Consider the following 18482-nt stretch of genomic DNA (forward strand, 5'->3'; position numbering starts at 1 on the left):
TCCGAGGTAAGTGATACTATTTCAACGAAATAAGAGCCAGAGGCATTGAAAATAACATTCCAAGGTACCTACTCCAACCTCCATACGGTAATAATAAAAGACCTCTTCACTACTTATTCATCAGAAATGCAAAGACAGACTGGATTATAAATATGAGGAAATCTCCCAGAAAATAGGCCAAAATGCTAATGAGATGGAAAATAGGAGAGACTGGTAAGAAATTCAAGTGACCAGTTCTGGAGGTCCTATAGCCATATAACAGAAATTCTAGAAAGAAAAAAACAGCAAGCTGAAGATGAGATAATGAAATTATTTAAGAAAACGTCTCCAAATTGAAGGCTATGAGTTTCCAGGATTCCAAAGTCCCCATCGTAAAGGGGAGAAATTTCTCCAGGATCTCACAGATGGGAATATCTGCACTTCTTAACAACTGTTTGTTTGAATTCAGTAGACACAGTCAATTGACCGTTTCTCTCTTTGCTTTGGGAACTTTGGCCTTAAGGGAACTTAAAAGCCAAATCTGCAGTCCACATTAGCAAGCACACAGGACAGTGTGCACACCGGCATTCCAACCCACTCCCGGCCGGAATCCTTCTACTGTCTTTACCTTTATTTTCCACTTGACATCATTTCTTTATCTTTTAAAAAATCATGCTGAATAGTGGGCATTTTTTGTAAGCCATTTCAAATTCTTTTTGGAACCAAGATGAGGTAATAAACAAAACACATTCACTTAAAAAAAAAACCCACCTCTGCTAATTAATGTTTATCTTCTACTAGACGATACAGGCTACGCTACATAACATGTTGTCATAAAAATGAGGGTCGATGCAGCTTTGTCATTAGAACAACATAACATCAGAGAGAGGGGCTCAGAACACCAATATAAATAACGGAGCCACAAATAACTTACGAGAATTCAAGAATATTAAGGTTTAAAAGCAAGCTGCACCAGGGAAGGGATAAACTGGGAGTTCGAGACTTGCAAATACTAACTACTACATATAAAAAAGATTTAAAAATTTCTTCTGTATAGCACAGGGAACTATATTCAATATCTTATAGTAACTTATAATGAAAAAGAATATGAAAACGAGTATATGTGTGATCATGCATAGCTGAAACATTATGCTGTACACCAGAAACTGATACACTGTAAACTGATTATATTTCAATTAAAAAAAAAAGTTGCACCAAATGCAGTGTGGTGTCCAGAATGAGCTTCTGGAATAGAAAAAGGACATTCGTGGCAAAGCTGGTGAAGTCCAAATAAAATGTGTTACTTACTTAACAGTATTGTACCAATAGTAATTTCTTAGTTTTGACAAATACACCATGGTTATATAAGATGCTAAGATTAGGGGAAGCAGGGTGAAGCGTATATGGGAACTCTCAGTACTAACTTCCCAACTCTTCCGTAAATATAAAATTATTCCTAAATAAAAAGTAGTTACTTCACAAGGGTGAAGAAGGGGATACATTCATCAAAACTCATCCTGCTTTGTAATTAAAATGTGTATGTAAATCATACTCCAACAAAGTTGGTTAAATAAACAAAAGGCAAGTTGCAAAAAATATACAATCACTACCATACCATTTATGTAAAACCTGACTATCCTGTTTCTGTCTGAATGGACACATTCAGGTCAGAAATCACCGCTGAAGAGGGTGGGAAGGCCTGGGACCAGGGGCGGGCAAGTGAGGCACTTACTTTGGGCCCAAAATTTAAGAGGATGCCAAGAAACAAAGCAATCAACTTAAGTAAATTCAAAACAATAAAAATTTAGAGCAAAAAAGTTCCACGATGAACAAAATATCAAAATTAAAGAAAAAAAAAAGACCTGTAAGAGTGCCACACCAAGTGACACTGGAGACAGAAGCAAGAAGGAAATTCAGTCGTCCTGACCCTGACCCCTCTCCCTGGGGGGAGGAGAAGGCCTGCAGGATGAGGCTTTAACTATACCGTCGTAGCTCCTGAAAATAAAGAGAACTCTGAAGCAAAAAGAGCAAAGCATTACTGTCTGTACACTAGTTTCTGTATTTTTGTACATTTTGTCTAATCAATAAAAAATAAAAGCAATAAAAATGAGGAAGAAAATAATGCAAAGTACTCTATCTTAGCAAGCAAGGTATTTAAATGGCCTTATATAAGTCCATTCTTACCTGAAAAGTGTGAATAGTTCTTGCCCATGCATGTTTTATGTGACAATATTGCATTAGTTTCCCAAAATCCACCGTTACTTCCAAGCCAGCCATATTATTAATGGTCAAAAATCTTTTCTTTCCAAAGGTTACATCAATTTTATCCTGTCACCAAAACAAGTAACTGTTTTGTATGTTTTCAACTATGTACATTGTAAAGATATTCTATTTGGGGGTTAAATATAAAATCCAAGTACCTTGTAAATAAAATTGTAAGTATAACTGTGAAGAACTTCAAAAGGCTTAAAAATCTATGCTTGAGAATATATACAAGCCAAATATTTTAATAAACACAAATGCAAGTTTTTGATCCTTGAAAATTAACCTTAATTTGACTCTTTGGAGAACAGTCTGTGTTGTATTATTTTAAAAGACTCGACATTTCATTTCTTGCACTATGTTAAGTCTGCACATGTTTTTTGCAAAGAGTTCACTTTTCCTCACAGCTTTTAAAGAATAAGCCTGTAAATTTAAGGGTGGTTATACAATGAAGACAAATTCAAGGTGACCACTAGTATAGTTTATTTAATCAGCAACCAAGGACATGATACTCTGTAAAATACAATAATGTGTCACTTGTCCCTTGTTTTTTTTTGTTACTCAAGCACTTCAAACTTACTAAAAATATGTTTCTCCACAAAATCTTCCAGAAAATATAAGAGAAAAGAACACTTCCCAACTCATTTTACGAGGCCAGTATTAGCTGGACACCAAAACCAGATAAGACATTCCCTAGAAAACGACAAGCCAAGATCCCTCACGGACACGGATGCAAAAATCCTTAACCAAAAATTACAGAAGAAGATCAGCTCTGATACTAGATTCTGAATCAATCCTAGGGCCACAAAGAGAAAACCAAATCCATCCTTGGAAGGTAAAAAGCTATTTTTCTGTTACCACTTACCCCTGTTATGAAAAATATTTCTCCATTGCAGAGCCGAAGTCCACTTTCAAAGTCATGCTTATTTTTAGCAAAACCACAAAGAGCACCATTAAAGTCCTTGCCACTGGCCTTTAGTTCACTCTCTTGCTGGCTGTTGGAGGTACTGTCAGGGAGTAACTCTGAGAGGTACGCATTCCTGGTGCAACAAATTTTATCCCCAACTCCAAATTCAACTCTGTTCTGATGGTCTCTGGGTTAGAAAATGAAAGCACAGCATCAGAGTTTGGAAAACCTCAATTTCACTTTCTTGAAGCAGCAACTCCCACTCAGATCGGAGGCAGGTCTCAAAGTAACTCCCACACTCTCCACATTGCTTTTGTTCGCCAAAGTTCAACGAGAAATCAGGTTCCCACAGTTGTGGTCTGGTTACCGACATGCTCTGCAGCACCTCAAACTCAATGACATTTCCCAGCCGAATCGTTTCAAGTTAGAAATCTTGGCATAAAGGCTAATGGTCTTGCTTTCCCTCTACATCCTAAGAGTTACCCAAAATCTTATTGATTCTACCTTTCAAATCCATCCTCTCCAATCTCCCTCATCGCGGCCCTATTTCAAGTGTTCTAGCACTTGGACATATTTCTATTATAATAATTACGACATCATATCAGAATAATAGCAAACTGAATAAATGCTGGTGATAGACTAGTTACCGTGATAAGTGCTTTAGGAATGTTATTTCATTTTTGCTACAACTTTATGAGGGAAAATCTGGCCAAGTATCCTCTTTTACAAACATGGAGAGGTAAAATGACCTGCCCAAGATCTGTTGCTTGGACCCAGGCTGGACAGCCCCAGTCTCATGCTTTTTAACCCTTTGTCCTGTTATCTGTCATGTTTTTTTGGGTCTTCCCTCAATAGACAGGGAACTCCTCCTGTAACTTAACACATCTCTGGGTTCTCTGTGCTTAACAAATAGTAGGTGTTGATAGATGCAAGAGAAGTGAGTTCATCTGTCCTGTGTGTAAACAGAGTGGCTTTTCCCTTCTCTACTCCTGTTTCCCTGAAAGATGTTCACCTAAGGTGCTCTCTGCAGGCATCCTGATGCTAAGGTTCCTGGACACACTCCACACATGCTCTACTTTGAAACATTCTCCTGAATTCCCCACGCTCATCTTGGAGAAGCTAGAGGCTGCCAACCTGGAAACCCTAAAGACAATTTTATTCTTTTTCTTATTACACTGATTACCAAAAAGTCAATTCCTAAGGATCTACGTTGTATTTCATTCAAGAGATCATCTGACTTCACCAAGGAGGAAAAAAAATCATCTTTAAATATGCGGCTGCAGGGATTAAATGTCAAATCAAACAAAACCACAGCGGATCCAGGAAGGCCCTCCTCAAGGTTCCGGTTCTCTGTGCTCACTTGATTAGATGGTCGGTGTAGTGCTCGCAACAGCAGGCGTTGATCACGTTACAGTCCTGCCTGGAACACATGAGAAATCAAGAGTCACCGGATGGAGTCTATTTTGTGCTTACCTCTGTCACCAACAATAATGAGATACTGGATTCTATACAAAGCTTCCAGGACGCTCGCCAGGAAAAGAGATTCTGTAAGTTTGATCTGAACATAAACCTCTGTTCCATTCAGATTTCCTATGAGTTGCCAAATATAATATTTGGTAAAAAGAGCCCTGTTTAGAAACTGCCTTCTGCATCCACCAAAGAAACGCCTCAGAGTAAGAGAATTCAGTAATGAACTGCAAGAGTCTCCCATTCCAGCAGTATACAGATTAATAAATTATGAGTTTTACAAGCAGCATTAAAAACATTATACTGTAGTAAATGCTTTACCTTCTAAAAGCAATAAATTGTGATGTTTTTGCATCTTGTAGGTCCTCTTCTTTGAGTAAAGTTTTAACCACAGAATATAAACCTAATAATTCAAGAGAAAAAAGTTAAGCACGGAACAGCACTATATTACAACACTGTTTCAACGGAGAATTCAGAATTCCTGCTAAGAGGCCCAGGAAAACATCTCACCAAACGGGATTCAAATTCACCAGGGGAGCATCAGCCAGAGCAAGAGAAAAGAGAACAGAGGCAAGAGTCCCAGACCCCCCATCCTCAACAGGGAGGTCAGCCACTAGCCAGGGCAGCTTCTAATCTGCAATATAATCACTGCATATTTACTCACGATTTGTGAATGCTGAATCTAAAACATGAACAAGAGGACAAAATATGTAACAGGATAACTAACGTGAACCTTTGCTATTTTTAAGTTCTGGTGGTACTAGTGGTAATGAGTTATAATATGAAAATCTGTATGCTTTGCATATGTTATTTCATTTAATCTTCACAAGACATGTATGATGCACACATTATTATATCCAGGGCTGACATTTAGCTGATACACTGCCAGTATAAAATATGGAGGTACTTCTTTAGTGACCAGAAAATAGCCACTCCCCTAATACCACTATGCCCTACCTCCCACCCCAACTATGACTTTCCTTCCCCCAGAACTCCCAGATCACCCCATGACTCAGCAAAGAAAAGGTTAACCCTGACACCCAGAAAGGCATCCATTCTAAGACTGACCAGATCCTACCAGCTATTAAACAACTGAACCATCACCACAAATTCCATCCTAGTTACCAATGAGAAACTCAGGTTCCTGGAAGTAAACGAAATTTTTCAGTGGGGTAGGGTGGCCAGCCTCCCTCTTTTAGAGCTCAGATCATTGCCAACAGTGAATCCACTTATAACCTGTCCTTCCTCAGCGCTGGGAACTGAGAAGCAGGCTTCCTCTAATCTTTCTTAGCAATGTTAGACATAAAGGACCGTTTCTCATGAAAGAGAGAAGATGTAACAATTTAGGTAAGAACATTCCAGGCTTCTGGGCCACCCCCCTGTTAGCAGATAAATCACCGGGAATGAAAAAACCCAGGCCTGTGATCCCTGCTCTAAGAAGACTAAATTAGTTGCTTGCTTGGTGAGCCCTTCATTTTTCAGAGGAAGGGAGGATTATCACTAAAAAATAGCCAATGCTCAGCTCACCCCCACCGCACCGTGCTTGCCAAAGGTCTCACAGAACATTATTTTCTCTCACACGCACGAGGTCGTGCTGCCTGCTCCTTGCTTTGTCTGGTTCTGCATCTCGTAGATCAAGACGTACACTGTATTTCACTGATTCTAAGATTCACATTTTTACCATCTCTGCAATTCTAGAGCAGCTCTGAAGCCTGTCTTAGGTCTTTGTATCTTGTGATAATGGGAATAATTGAGTAATTTATTAAGTAATATTTATTACTTAAGCATTAAACAATACTACTTAATTATTAATGAAAAAGTACTATATGCCTCTCCAAGGAGTATTTATTCAATTCTCTTAAAGGAGACTCATTTTCCAGCTGAAGTTTGTAATTAAGATAGCAAACAGCATCGGCTTAGCTCTGCTCCATTCTGAAGCCACTGTTTTGTTTTTTTTTAAGTACATTAATGTAAAGAATGTATGTCAGAAATAAAACTAACCATATTTTAGGAAGATCTAAATGGAGTGGTGAAGAAAGCAAGTTTCTTAACCATCTCAGTCTCACCTTCTTCACCTGCGCTGGTACCTACTCTGAACTAAGCTGGGGTGAGAAGAATCCTTATCTGCACATTATTCATAATGTGTAATAAAAAACAAATCACAAAACAATATGTAGCTTATAACCCAATGTATGTAAAACTAAAATAAATAAATACATGTTTGTGTGTGGATACAATAAGGTTTAAAAAGAGAAACACCAAGCTCCTCCTATGGATGTGACCTTATGGGATTGCCTTGGGGGAAGAAGAAAGGATGATTAAAGGAAATATTCATTTTTACTTCAAGTACTTCTGTACCATTTGACTTTTTTTTTTTAAGGAATATAAATTACTTCTATAATCAGAAAAACCAAAAAGGCACTTATAGAATTCTATTATTATACGATCTCATTTAAAAAGAAAAAAGAATACCATCACAGGAATGAACACTAACCCAAGGGAACTGAGGTGGGAACACACAGAGGAGGAGAGGCTTACAGGTAAAGCTGGCTGTCAGTTAATTTCACATGAAGAGTGACAGCTGCTGGGAAGGAAGGATGTATCTTTAAGAACTGTGGTAACAACAGTAAATCCTCAGTAATAATCATTTAAATCTTCATTCAATTTTGGGTAAATCATTACACTATTAAAAAAAAAGTTTGCTAAGTAAGCTTATAATATAAAGATCAAAAGGTATAATCTATTGAAATAAGATCATTTGCAGTAGATAATCTGCTATCTATTACTCACAAAAAACTAACATTTATAATAGTTCCTCAAAACTGAGGAATGCCCTCAACCCTCACAGCTGCCTCACAGGCACTGCCACCGTGACCCCCCTGTTACAAATGGGAGGGTGACGTAACACGGATCATACACCTAAGGGAGATTCCTTATCCCGTGCACTTTCTCAGCCCCATCCTGTTGTCACGCTAACCCCCACAACGAGAAGCACTGTCTGTCCATGTTATAAGAAACAGAGATATTAGGAACTCAGCCTGGCAAGAGCTTGACAGCCATTACTTCTGTGTCAGAAATGTACTCAAAACAGATTTCTAGATACTGACAGATAAATACAGTATAGATAAACCAGCTTATACTGTACAGCACAGGGAAATACATTCAAGATCTTATAGCAGCTCACAGTGAAAAAGAATATGAAAACGAATATATGTATACTCATGTATGACTGAAAAACTGTGCTGTATACCAGAAACTGACAAATACTGTAAACTGACTATAATTCAATTGAAAAAAAAAAAAAAGAAAGAAATGTACGCAAAACAAAGAATGTGGTATTTACGGTTCCAACTGCTGCCAAAGAAGAGCTTCATCCATGAAGACATGTTTTCTCCTGAATGAACTTGGATTCCTTGGGCTTTGCTTTATTTTAAACTAATCATCTACGTCCACTTATTCACTCAATATTTACCGAGCCCTTAGTGTGCACATGTCAAGAGCTTACTTCTTTACAAAATTCTAAAGTAATCTGCTTTGATGATTAATAGTCTATTTCCAGTGCCTAATGTTTTCCTAGCAATATTTATCTTTACCAGTCATTTGAAACTATATTACAAAACTGAAATACTTAACCCTATATAACATAAACATTTATCCTTACAAGATTGATGATCACTTTTTGAGAACTGAGAACTGGAATCTTCTTCTGGGAGTCTGACAAAAACAAATGATTTATCTTGTATTGAGGCAGGGAACGTTGCATCATCAGAGATATTCAGCTCTGCATCAAATGTTGGAAACTGGCGTCTTGAGATTCTTAAAGATAAAATAATACACCAATTAGTATTCCAAAATCTGTCTTCATATATAATCAGAGATAATGTCATTACAATAATTAAAATCTGTGAATAGGTCACAAGTAGGGTGAAAAGGCTACTCATATACACATTATAGTGAATGAGTTTTAAAATAGACTTAGCAAGGCCATAATGTTACATTCATCAATCAGTCCCCTACCCCTAGCACACTGAAAGCACTAGAAAAACTTGCCAGGGAATTTACTAAGCACCATTCTGAGAACTTGACCTACTTTTCTTCAGACCCCAAAAGAACCATACAAGGCAGGTATTATCCTCACTTCACAGGTGAGCAACACAAGGGTTAGTCAACTATGAGGGGTTTTCCAAGCTCACAGAGGTAGAAACCAGGCGAGGTAGGAGGGAAATCTGGGCCCATTTGGCTCTGTATTCTTTTCTATTTAAATTAACTTAGACTCTTTGGGGCCTTTTCCATACATTTACATCATACTCTTCCTTTTCTCCCTTCTTCTGTATATATCATATACATGGTCTCATCTTCCCAACTGTACCGAGAATTCACATCTTCTCTTTGCTTCTATTCCCTCCTCATCCTTCTTTTGTTCTTGTATTTTCCAAGATTGCAAACCATATCAGCAAACACAGTAAGGGCCAGGTGCTTTGTCATAACAGACTCCCTCCTTTGTTATCCGGAAGAAACCTGACTCCCTAGAAAGACCTACCAGCAGCCTGGCTGTCACAGATAAGGTACCCTACTGTGTCATCTTCAACCCTTCCCAGCAGGGCTGAAAGAGAGGAGACGAGAGAGGAAAGGCGGCTGCCCCTACTGGAAATATCCCAGATTTAATTTGGGGGGTACTGAGAATCACCATGGATTTTCTGCTTTGCTTCAGACCCAAGATCATGTAACATATTTCTACCTCTAGGAGCTTTTCCATGGTATCACCGGGATCCATCTGTCATTCACCATATGGTGATGATGACCAAGAAGAAATGATGAAAGCAGCACAGCTCAGCCCAAATGACATCGAAAGAGTTACTAAAAGGAATTCCTAAGTTTCAGATAAAATTGAGTTCTAAGAAATCTAATGTGCTTTAGATTCTTTCCAGACTTTAAAATGAGCAATCGCCTACCAACATCCAAAACTGAGGTGGCCTTTAGGTAGGAGCAGAAGAGTTACGTAAAGAGTATTACACATCCAGCTGCATAATTTTTCTTAGCATCTCAGTTCTGACCTACATCATCCACGCTTCTCCTGTCCGCTCTTACTCTACTCCCACTATCCCAGCCAAGGTAGCAGGGCATGAGAGATTGTAGGTTTTGAATATTCTAGTTTCTGCTGATATCCAACTAAGAACATGTTTTAAGCAATAAAAACAGCATCTTTTAAAAGAGAGTCAAAAACAAAGATGAGGGGGTAGGGTATAGCTCAGTGGTAGAGTGTGTGCTTAGCATGCATGAGGTCCTGGGTTCAATCACTGGTACCTCCATTTAAAAAAACAGTAAATAAATCTAATCACCCCTCTGCCCCCACAAAAATTTTTAAAAACTAAAAAAAGAAAAAAGATAAATTTTGGCCCAATGAATGAAATAGTCTCTTAATATTCTGTGGTTCCATCATACCCATCACAGAGGATGACTCTAAAGGCTTATGCAAAGATTAAGGAGAAAGGAGGATTCTTTCCTACTTTAAGGAGAGTAATACAGGGGCCACCAGGATTCACTAAGGAGTAAAACACTGCTGTTGATGGGTATTTCCCCCCCTTTTGGCTCCCCTTATAAAAACTGAGGGGAAAAAAAATTAAGGGAAATTTCTTTCCCAATTCACCCTCGAACTTTAATGAACTCATTTCCAAGTCTCCATTCCCCTTGGGCTTATTGTGCTCCTTAAGCTTGATGCAACTTGATTTCACATACATACTTTTCCAATCAGGAAAACACATTCTTTCTTAAATTTCAACAATAGACTCACAGACTTAGAAAACAAACGTATGGTTACCGGGGGGGGGGGGGGGGGGGATAAATGGGATAAATGGGGAGTTCGAGATTTGCAGATACTAATATATATAAAATAGATAAACAAGGTTATACTGTATAGCACAGGGAACTATATTCAATATCTTGTAGTAACTTATGGTTAAAAAGAATATGAAAACGAACGTATGTATGTTCCTATCTGACTGAGGTATTGTGCTATGCACCAGAAACTGACACAACATTGTAAAATGACTATACTTCAATAAAAATATATTTTAAAAAATAATTTATGTTGGATCAATAATGAAAGGTATTAACTTTGCTCTTTTAACTGTAAAGCAAAGGTATGTATCTTTATACAGATATATATGAAGGAAAGAATAGGTTTCCGAAAAGGGCGTAGTAAACACACTGCACTGAATCACCCTAATTCAAAAGCTAGTATTTTTTTTTAATCTTTTATTGCTAATACAACAGAGGGAAAATGCAAACCTTTAGTTATATTTTACCTTGTAGCATTGTCCACAATTAGTTCAGATTCTGCTCTATGGTTGGTCTTTAGTTCAATAGCACAATTCCTTGACTTAAGTGTCTCAAAAAGATCTTTCAGCAAGTTACCAGGTTCAATGCTGGGTAACTGTCTAATATCACCTAAAAGGGGGGAGAAAAAAGATATAGTTTTAGGTAACTGGGATCTTGAACTTTAGAAATTATTTTTATTTCTCCCTACTGATATATGCTATAATTATAAAGACTTATTTTGAGGGGGGAAAAAATCCCCTAAAAGTCTTTGTTTAAAATTAATTAAGAACATTAAGTCTTTAAAAATAATCAACAGCAAAAAAACCATTCCAGTTAAACAATACAACATTAAAAAAAGTGATAACACAATCAGGTAAAATATGAATTGAATTTTTTCATACCTTTAAACACAGGCAAACTGTGTAGGGGCAAAAATTTTTAACAATGTAAAGAAAAAACAGGTTTAGATATCTAGAATTTAGTCATTTATTCAACCTTGTTCAATATCTTACCAAATATGAAGGAATCTATGGCCTTGAATAAATAAAATAAACATATAAAATGAAAAATAAATAATCCCAGTGCATTTGATAATAGACATATTCCAGTAAAGTAATGATAATGTTTTGCTTTATTAAAAATCTTTTTACTTTAAACAAACAAGCAAACTCTAGAGACAAACTATTTTCTGGGTAGAAACGAGAAGAATGCTTAAGCTATTAACAGAATCAACTACTTATAAAATACCCTCAGAACAGTTTTTCAGATACATTTTGAGCCTCTCATAGCAATTCTATTTTTTCTCCATTAGTGTCTCATATAGTCGACATATCAGTACTACCCAACAGAATCTAACTGAATCTCACCAGAATTGGAAGGACTTAAGAGGCCAGTGAGGTCTAACCTGCTTTATTAGCTTAGCATCATAAAATGACTAAAGTGGTCTATAGTTGAGACTTTATATTATTTCCAAATGATCTGCATCCTGTTACTCTGAGCCTGTGATGTTTTTACTTTGTAACAGTCATCATCTAGGTGGCTGCAGTAACCCCACACAGCAAACTATTTTATTCACATCCTAGCTTGCTAATAATCCTGGTCAACACATAGAACCCAAGCTGATAAAGCAAGTGGTCAGACTGAACCCAGTGTGGCTTCTGAGAAATGGCTTCCCACCTGCAGGATGTGAATATTAAAACAGCGAAATGATATAAACAACCCACTCTCAACAATTATTTAAACCAAACAATCAGGATACCAACAGTATTTTAACTTACCGAGGATGATAAGCTTTGAAAGCTTGGAGTGCTCACACAATAAATTTAAAACCGACTTGAAGATTCCTACAGACACCAAACTTCCTTCATCCACAACCAGAACTCTAACCAAAGAAAATTTCCATGGCTTATCCTTGGTCGTATTTTTCTTCCATAAATAGAAGCTATAATTGACCTATGAGCAAAGCAGGGCATTTCTTAGTTCAGGTTATAAAATGTACTGGCCCGGAATTTTTTTAAACAACATGTTCTTTTAGAACAATACAATTAAATAGGAAGTGGGTGCGGAATGATGCAGCTGCAGTAACAGGGGAAACAGAACCCAAGTTATAGGATGAATATATAGAAAAGACAGAGCAAGTAAATCGAAAAACAAAAAAAGATTAAAAAAAAAAAAAGTTTCCTAACGAGTACTGTGTTTCATTTAACAAGCTTCGCACACAGCACTATTCCAACTGCAAAAAGCTCAACTGTTATCACTTTTGACCAGAGAGAGCCCACTATTCTTTTCCATTCTCAAGTAAACCTTCTCTTAGCCTTCTGAGGTCACCCAATCACTTAAGCCCCACTCTCCTCCCAACTACAATCCTCCATTCTGGAAATAAAGGGCCGCCTTCCCAAACTAACTAAGAAAATACTACTTTTTCGTCTAGTACTCTAAACTCTGTTATTTCCCCAACCACCACCACCAACAGAACAACTAAAAAACAATTTATTACAGAGGTAATAATATTTACCATTTAAAAAATATGGATGAGAGAAAAAAATGTGTAAAATTATAATCAGTGTTAAACATCTTGGGTATTTATCATTCCAGAAATATTTCCATGCTGTAAGCAAGCATATACGTATACAGATTTTAATGGTATCATATCTTTACTTATTTTTTCTACTAAAATTAGATCCAACATGTCTGTTCAGTAAAAGCCTTCATATTTCTCAACCAAATGCTCAGAACTCTCTTCAACAAATCCTCCGCCGCACCCACCATTCTCTCTCAGTGGCCTTGTCTAATTATCACTAATTATTCTTCCTTATTTTATACATTCAATTAGTTATCTTAGAAATGCCTGACTGACACTTTTCCCCCTGGATTTCTAATGCCATCAACTCTACACAGGCTCTATGTTTGAGCACCTAGATTGCTCCAAAAGATTTACAGCCAGTTCCCCACATACAAACACAAGATGGGGTTGTCAGATGACATACAGGACACCCAGCTAAACTGGAACTGCAGATAATCGAATCAAGGTCTTTTCAGTGTAAGTATGTTCAGTGCAATATTCGGTGTACATTTACACTAAAAATTTGTATTTTTATCTGGTAAACCTGGTATCCCAAGGCCAAGGATGGTAGGTGGCATGAGTGCCACCTCAGTGCTCTTCCTGAGCCCTTACACCTCTGAGCCCGAACGGGGCTTCAGAAATGCTCTCCTGGCATCCCAACCAGATATTGAGACACTACTCGTTGATCCGAGTTGGAACATAAGATGAAATCCAGTGATGATCCTTCTGGGGCCTCTCCTATTTGAGTTCAGGCTAATCAATCAGACATGAAAGTATAATGGAAAAAATCACAAACTGATCAGAAGACTCTTCCACTCCCGAGCTACGCTAAACTTCCCTGCGTCTCTGTTCACTCGTGTGACAAATACAAGTAGTGCAAAAGTAATTCCTGAGGTGGCTGTGGCTCTATGATTCTAGGTAACCTTCTTTAGAACTGCTTTTCTCGTTTCACTTTCTTGCCTGGGAACCTAAATGGCTCCCAGTAATCAAGTCCAAGTTTCAGGATCAGGTATGCAAGATCTGTAATAAATGAGGAAAAGACTGCACCAGGGAAAGAGCAGCAAGCTGGGAGGTCAGAGACGCGAATCCAAGTGCTGGGGCTGTGTCTGGTTAAGGTTTGGGGCCAACTGTTCAATATCCCCAGGTTTCAACTGGCTCTTCTGTCAAATGCAGATAATATCACTTACCCACGTCACTGGTTTGTCAAAGATTTAATGAAATGGCAAAATACTTCAAACTTTAAAGCTCAAACCCCCGGTCTAAACCAAGTGTAATTTCCATTATTTTACAACACACAGACTTCCTTCCAATCAGTGCAGTCACCTCGAAACCCTCTACACACTCTTCATCATTCTCCTTAACGCCTTTGGAAAGGCCTTTCCCTTAAATAAAATGTCCTTCTCATCTGAGCTTCCTTGTCCATCGGAGTCCAATTCAATTATCCTTTCCTTCAGAAATCTTCTAATGACCAAGTTCCTTGATCTGTAACAGGGCAGGTCAGGACTAGAGGAAACTCTCCAACTCCTTACAAGTTTAAAACTTCATGACTCTTAACTGTAGCTGAAACTATTTTCTTCCAGCATCTTAATTCACTTGAAATTTTCACTATGCAACTACTATTTGCCAGGTGCTATTGTGGGCAAAAGAGATAAGGAGCTAAACCAGATGATCCAAGTTCTCACTTTCATGGAGCTTTCATTCCACAAGATACAACCTTTTTCTTCCAACTACAATGCTTCTCAAAATATGGTCTGTGGACTCTGACATGTTTGTAACCAGTCCCAATGAGAAACAGAGCACATGCCAAAATGGAAACTAACTATAACATTAAACATACACTTTAGTTTAGCTGACAATTTTATTTTTCGTAATCAGATTTTCTCAATGAAGGAAGCAATGCACTGATTTACTTTCTGGCACCAGCTTCTATCTCACTGCAAACCAGTAACAGTTTATAGACTTGCTGTTTTAAGTGGCAGTGATCTACTAAATGATTAGCTACATAAAGTAAGGATCTAGAAGACCTTCAGTCAATACCTACTGACTGTCATCAGGGAGAAATGAAAAACAAACTCAAAGTTTGTGTTTAAGGCAAATGCTTTATCTAAAGAAGAAATGTAAAAAGTTTTACCTGACATAGTGTATAAGCGTTAAAACCAGTCTTCTGTCTCAGTAAGCCAGCTGCTTTCCCTGTAGGTGCCGTAAGTAAAACTTCTATAGCCTTGTCCGCCTTAGGCGGACTTTGCTCAATGAAGGTAGTCCATTCTTCTGGTGCATCCTGGTCTTGTTCAAAATCTTCACAAGCTTTTTTCACTTCTGTTTCTTCCAACAGCTCTATATGCTTAAAAAGCTGGCTAACAATTGTGGTCTTCCCACAACCACCTTTCCCACTTATGACTGTCACAGCATTGGTGCAAATCATCTCCAGAGCAGCCACTTGACCCAGATCCAGTTGACCTTCACTTATTTCTGCACCAACTTCCTTTTCACCATTATCCCAAATAAGGTCACCAATGTCCTGAGTGTCCAGAATGTCCACCAAATCTTCTAATCCTGTTTCATCAGATTTACCCTCATTCAGTGTATCATCACTTCCTGAATTCTCGGATCTTGTGGTGTGAATAGATGTAAGCACCTTCTTGACGTCGACATTTAAATGCCACGGTGGCCTTGTCATCAGGTCACATATGGAAGACGCAATGCCTCTTTCGGCCCAGTAAAGGTCATAGAGAAAGACACAGCCCTTCTCGTACGTCACCACCCCAATATCCTTCAAGAACTTCAGAGACTGCCAAGCATCATGAAAAGACATCCAGTCTGACAACTGTAAAGTTAGGTCAGCTTCCTCAACACACGTGTGCCCATGTTCTCTGCAGAACTGCTTCAGCTGAGAATATATTACTAAAGCATTCTTCTCCAAATCAGTCATCAACTGAAGAAGAGATTTGCACTGACAAAATGATGTCCAACTTGCCTCACATCGCAAAATCTTCAGTTCACTGTAGGTTATCTTTAAGAAAAGAAAGTTCAAGTTGCTTTATAAAAATTATACACATTGACTATAATTAGAACTGCAGTGTTTGTTAATAATTTTTTAAGTCCCAGATGACATCTGTTTCAACTAAATTTGGAGATAAAACTAGGTACCTAATACATCACTAATTTTTTTAATCAACTGCACTGTGATTTGAGATCTATATAATTTCTAATTAAAATTACATTTTCTCAAAGCAATACATATACAGTTTTAAAAGTCTAGTAACACTATGTGGCTTATCACAAAAAAAACAGGAATCCTCTAACTTATCATTTGCATGCTTCTTGAGAATTTATCTCCATATTTCTAAGAACTATTTTAACTATTCCTTGATTTTTTTTTAAGATATTTAGTATTAACTCCTTACTAGGGCAAGTCTTTCTTCATGGAAGCTCTTGCCCTTTTATACCACCACCTCCCCACACGGTTTTCCTCCTCCCATCTTTGAAAAAAGTTACAGTGCATTTTGAAAATTGATTTTGGTTAAATCAGTGTTAACAGGATTCACAGCTGAGTGACACGATATACTGTGATTACATTAACTTTGTGTTGAACTCCCGTGTGTGTTGTTAAGTTAATGACTGCCCACACTCTACTGTAAAGGTATGGAACTTCCTTCACCATAATCCACTCAGGTCATCTACTGGCTCCATTTTTTCTTTGCTTCTCCCACAGAGACATCACCCCTGGATCCCTCCATATATTTTATGGGCTAAAATGTGTCACCAGAAAATTCATACGTTGGAATCCTAACCTCCCCTCCAGTACCCCAGAATGTGACCATACCCTCAAAGACCACAGGGTCTTTAAGGAGGTCATTAAGTTAAGATGAGGTCGCTGGGGTGGGTCCTAATCCAATGTGACAAGTGTCCTTATTAGAAGAGATCAGGACCCAGACAAGCACAAAGGGAAGGCCATGCAAAGACATGGGAAGAAGATCAGCCATCTACCAGCTAAGGAGCCAGGCCTGAGAAGAAATCAACCCTGTTAACAACCTGACTTTGGATTTAGAGCCTCCAGAAGTGTGGGAAAATAAATTTCTGTTGTTTAAGTCACCCAGTTGATGCGATTTGTGACAGCAGCCCTAGCAAACAAGCAAAGAAGTCTATTCTGGGTGGTGACCCACATGCTGAACAGGGGCTTCAAGCCTCCTTTTCTCACTTGAGTCCCAGAATGCTCACTGCTCTGCTTCTCTTTCCTACTGAACAGTATCTTCTTTTTCTAAGCACACTGAAATCATAGTCTTTTCATGTAGGGAACAAATTCATTACTCCAGTATTCCTTAAACAGGGGCAGGGGTGGGTGGGACCTATACATATTCTTGGTGATCCAGGAATTATCTCAGAATTTTTTAAATTGTATTTTCATTTAGAAAACCACCTACAACCCGGTACTGCCAAGATTTAAGTGCTACATTTGGTTTTCAACACCTCTGGAGCCTCTCAGTGCCACTTCACTACACCTGGTCTCTAATAATAAGCACAGAAGTGCCAAAGAAACTGTAAATGATATCATGATGTACCACATGACTAATGAAAGTTTTCCAAAGTTCAAACAGGAAAGTGAGGAATTTCGCTGCAGAGAAGAATGGACTTGCCGAACTACCAAGAACTTGTGCCATCAATGGGATTTACATTCAAGTTGCAAATGTCAATTTAGTTACAAAAAAAATGTTATGTTAAACTAAATTACATAACTAAATTATTGATCTTTTGAATGTCATTTATTTTGTTATTCTGTTTTCCTCTATAACTTTATTTCCTAAGACATATAGGTCTAAGAAGTTTATATTTAGTTGTAACACTGAAAATAAATTAATCAATATTGAAATCCATGCAAATTTTTTTCCTTGGAAAGAGATGCAAAAAATTTGTCACGACTGAGAATTCCTGCCTTATACAAGATTATTAAATGCTAAGCAAATGTCTTACTTTACGAAATCCAAGTTTCCATGGCTGTGTACCTAAAATCTCTTCTATCTTCTCCAACACCTCTTCAGAATCTGAGCTTATGAGTCGTTTAAAGTGTCGAGGCAGAAGAACTGGAAGGAATTCCACAATTTTTGGAAACCGCAAAGCTCTCATTACAGTTATAAATGGCACTACAGGATATCAGAAAAGAACAAATCAAGACATAAAAATGAACTCATAGAATAAGTATTTGATGGACTTTCTCATTTAGTACAGTTTAAGTAATCCAAATCAAAGAGGGTAATAGAAAGTAATAAATTTACTTTAACCAACAAGAAAATTGATCATATTATAACAGCTGCTTTTGTACCAAGATGGTTTTCATCATGTTTAACACCAAAAATTTATGTTCTTCAAATGCTTAGGTAACTAATTCTTAGTCTTTTGTTTTCTTTTGCTTGAAATACAATCAGAATAAAATTTGACTCAATGATAGAATTTAAAGCTAGACATTAAAAGTCATTTACATATTAATCTGTA

General features: G+C 37.6%; 1 protein-coding gene across 7 annotated transcripts in view; it reads right to left on the minus strand.

Annotated features, from left to right (window-relative positions):
* HELB (DNA helicase B) overlaps positions 1-18482 on the minus strand; it is a 79870-nt gene that overhangs the window by 29017 nt on the left and 32371 nt on the right. For all 7 annotated transcript variants that reach the window (XM_064491726.1, XM_064491728.1, XM_064491729.1 and 4 more), the window contains 9 exons: positions 17964-18133; positions 15127-16005; positions 12211-12385; positions 10921-11062; positions 8277-8431; positions 4937-5018; positions 4509-4568; positions 3107-3335; positions 2164-2307 (listed from right to left, as the gene is read on the minus strand). In XM_064491726.1, the coding sequence (XP_064347796.1) occupies positions 2164-2307; positions 3107-3335; positions 4509-4568; positions 4937-5018; positions 8277-8431; positions 10921-11062; positions 12211-12385; positions 15127-16005; positions 17964-18133 (2036 nt within the window). The remainder of the gene's footprint in view (positions 1-2163; positions 2308-3106; positions 3336-4508; positions 4569-4936; positions 5019-8276; positions 8432-10920; positions 11063-12210; positions 12386-15126; positions 16006-17963; positions 18134-18482) is intronic.

The sequence above is a fragment of the Camelus dromedarius genome, chromosome 11, assembly GCF_036321535.1.
Source record: "Camelus dromedarius isolate mCamDro1 chromosome 11, mCamDro1.pat, whole genome shotgun sequence".
NCBI lineage: Eukaryota > Metazoa > Chordata > Mammalia > Artiodactyla > Camelidae > Camelus > Camelus dromedarius.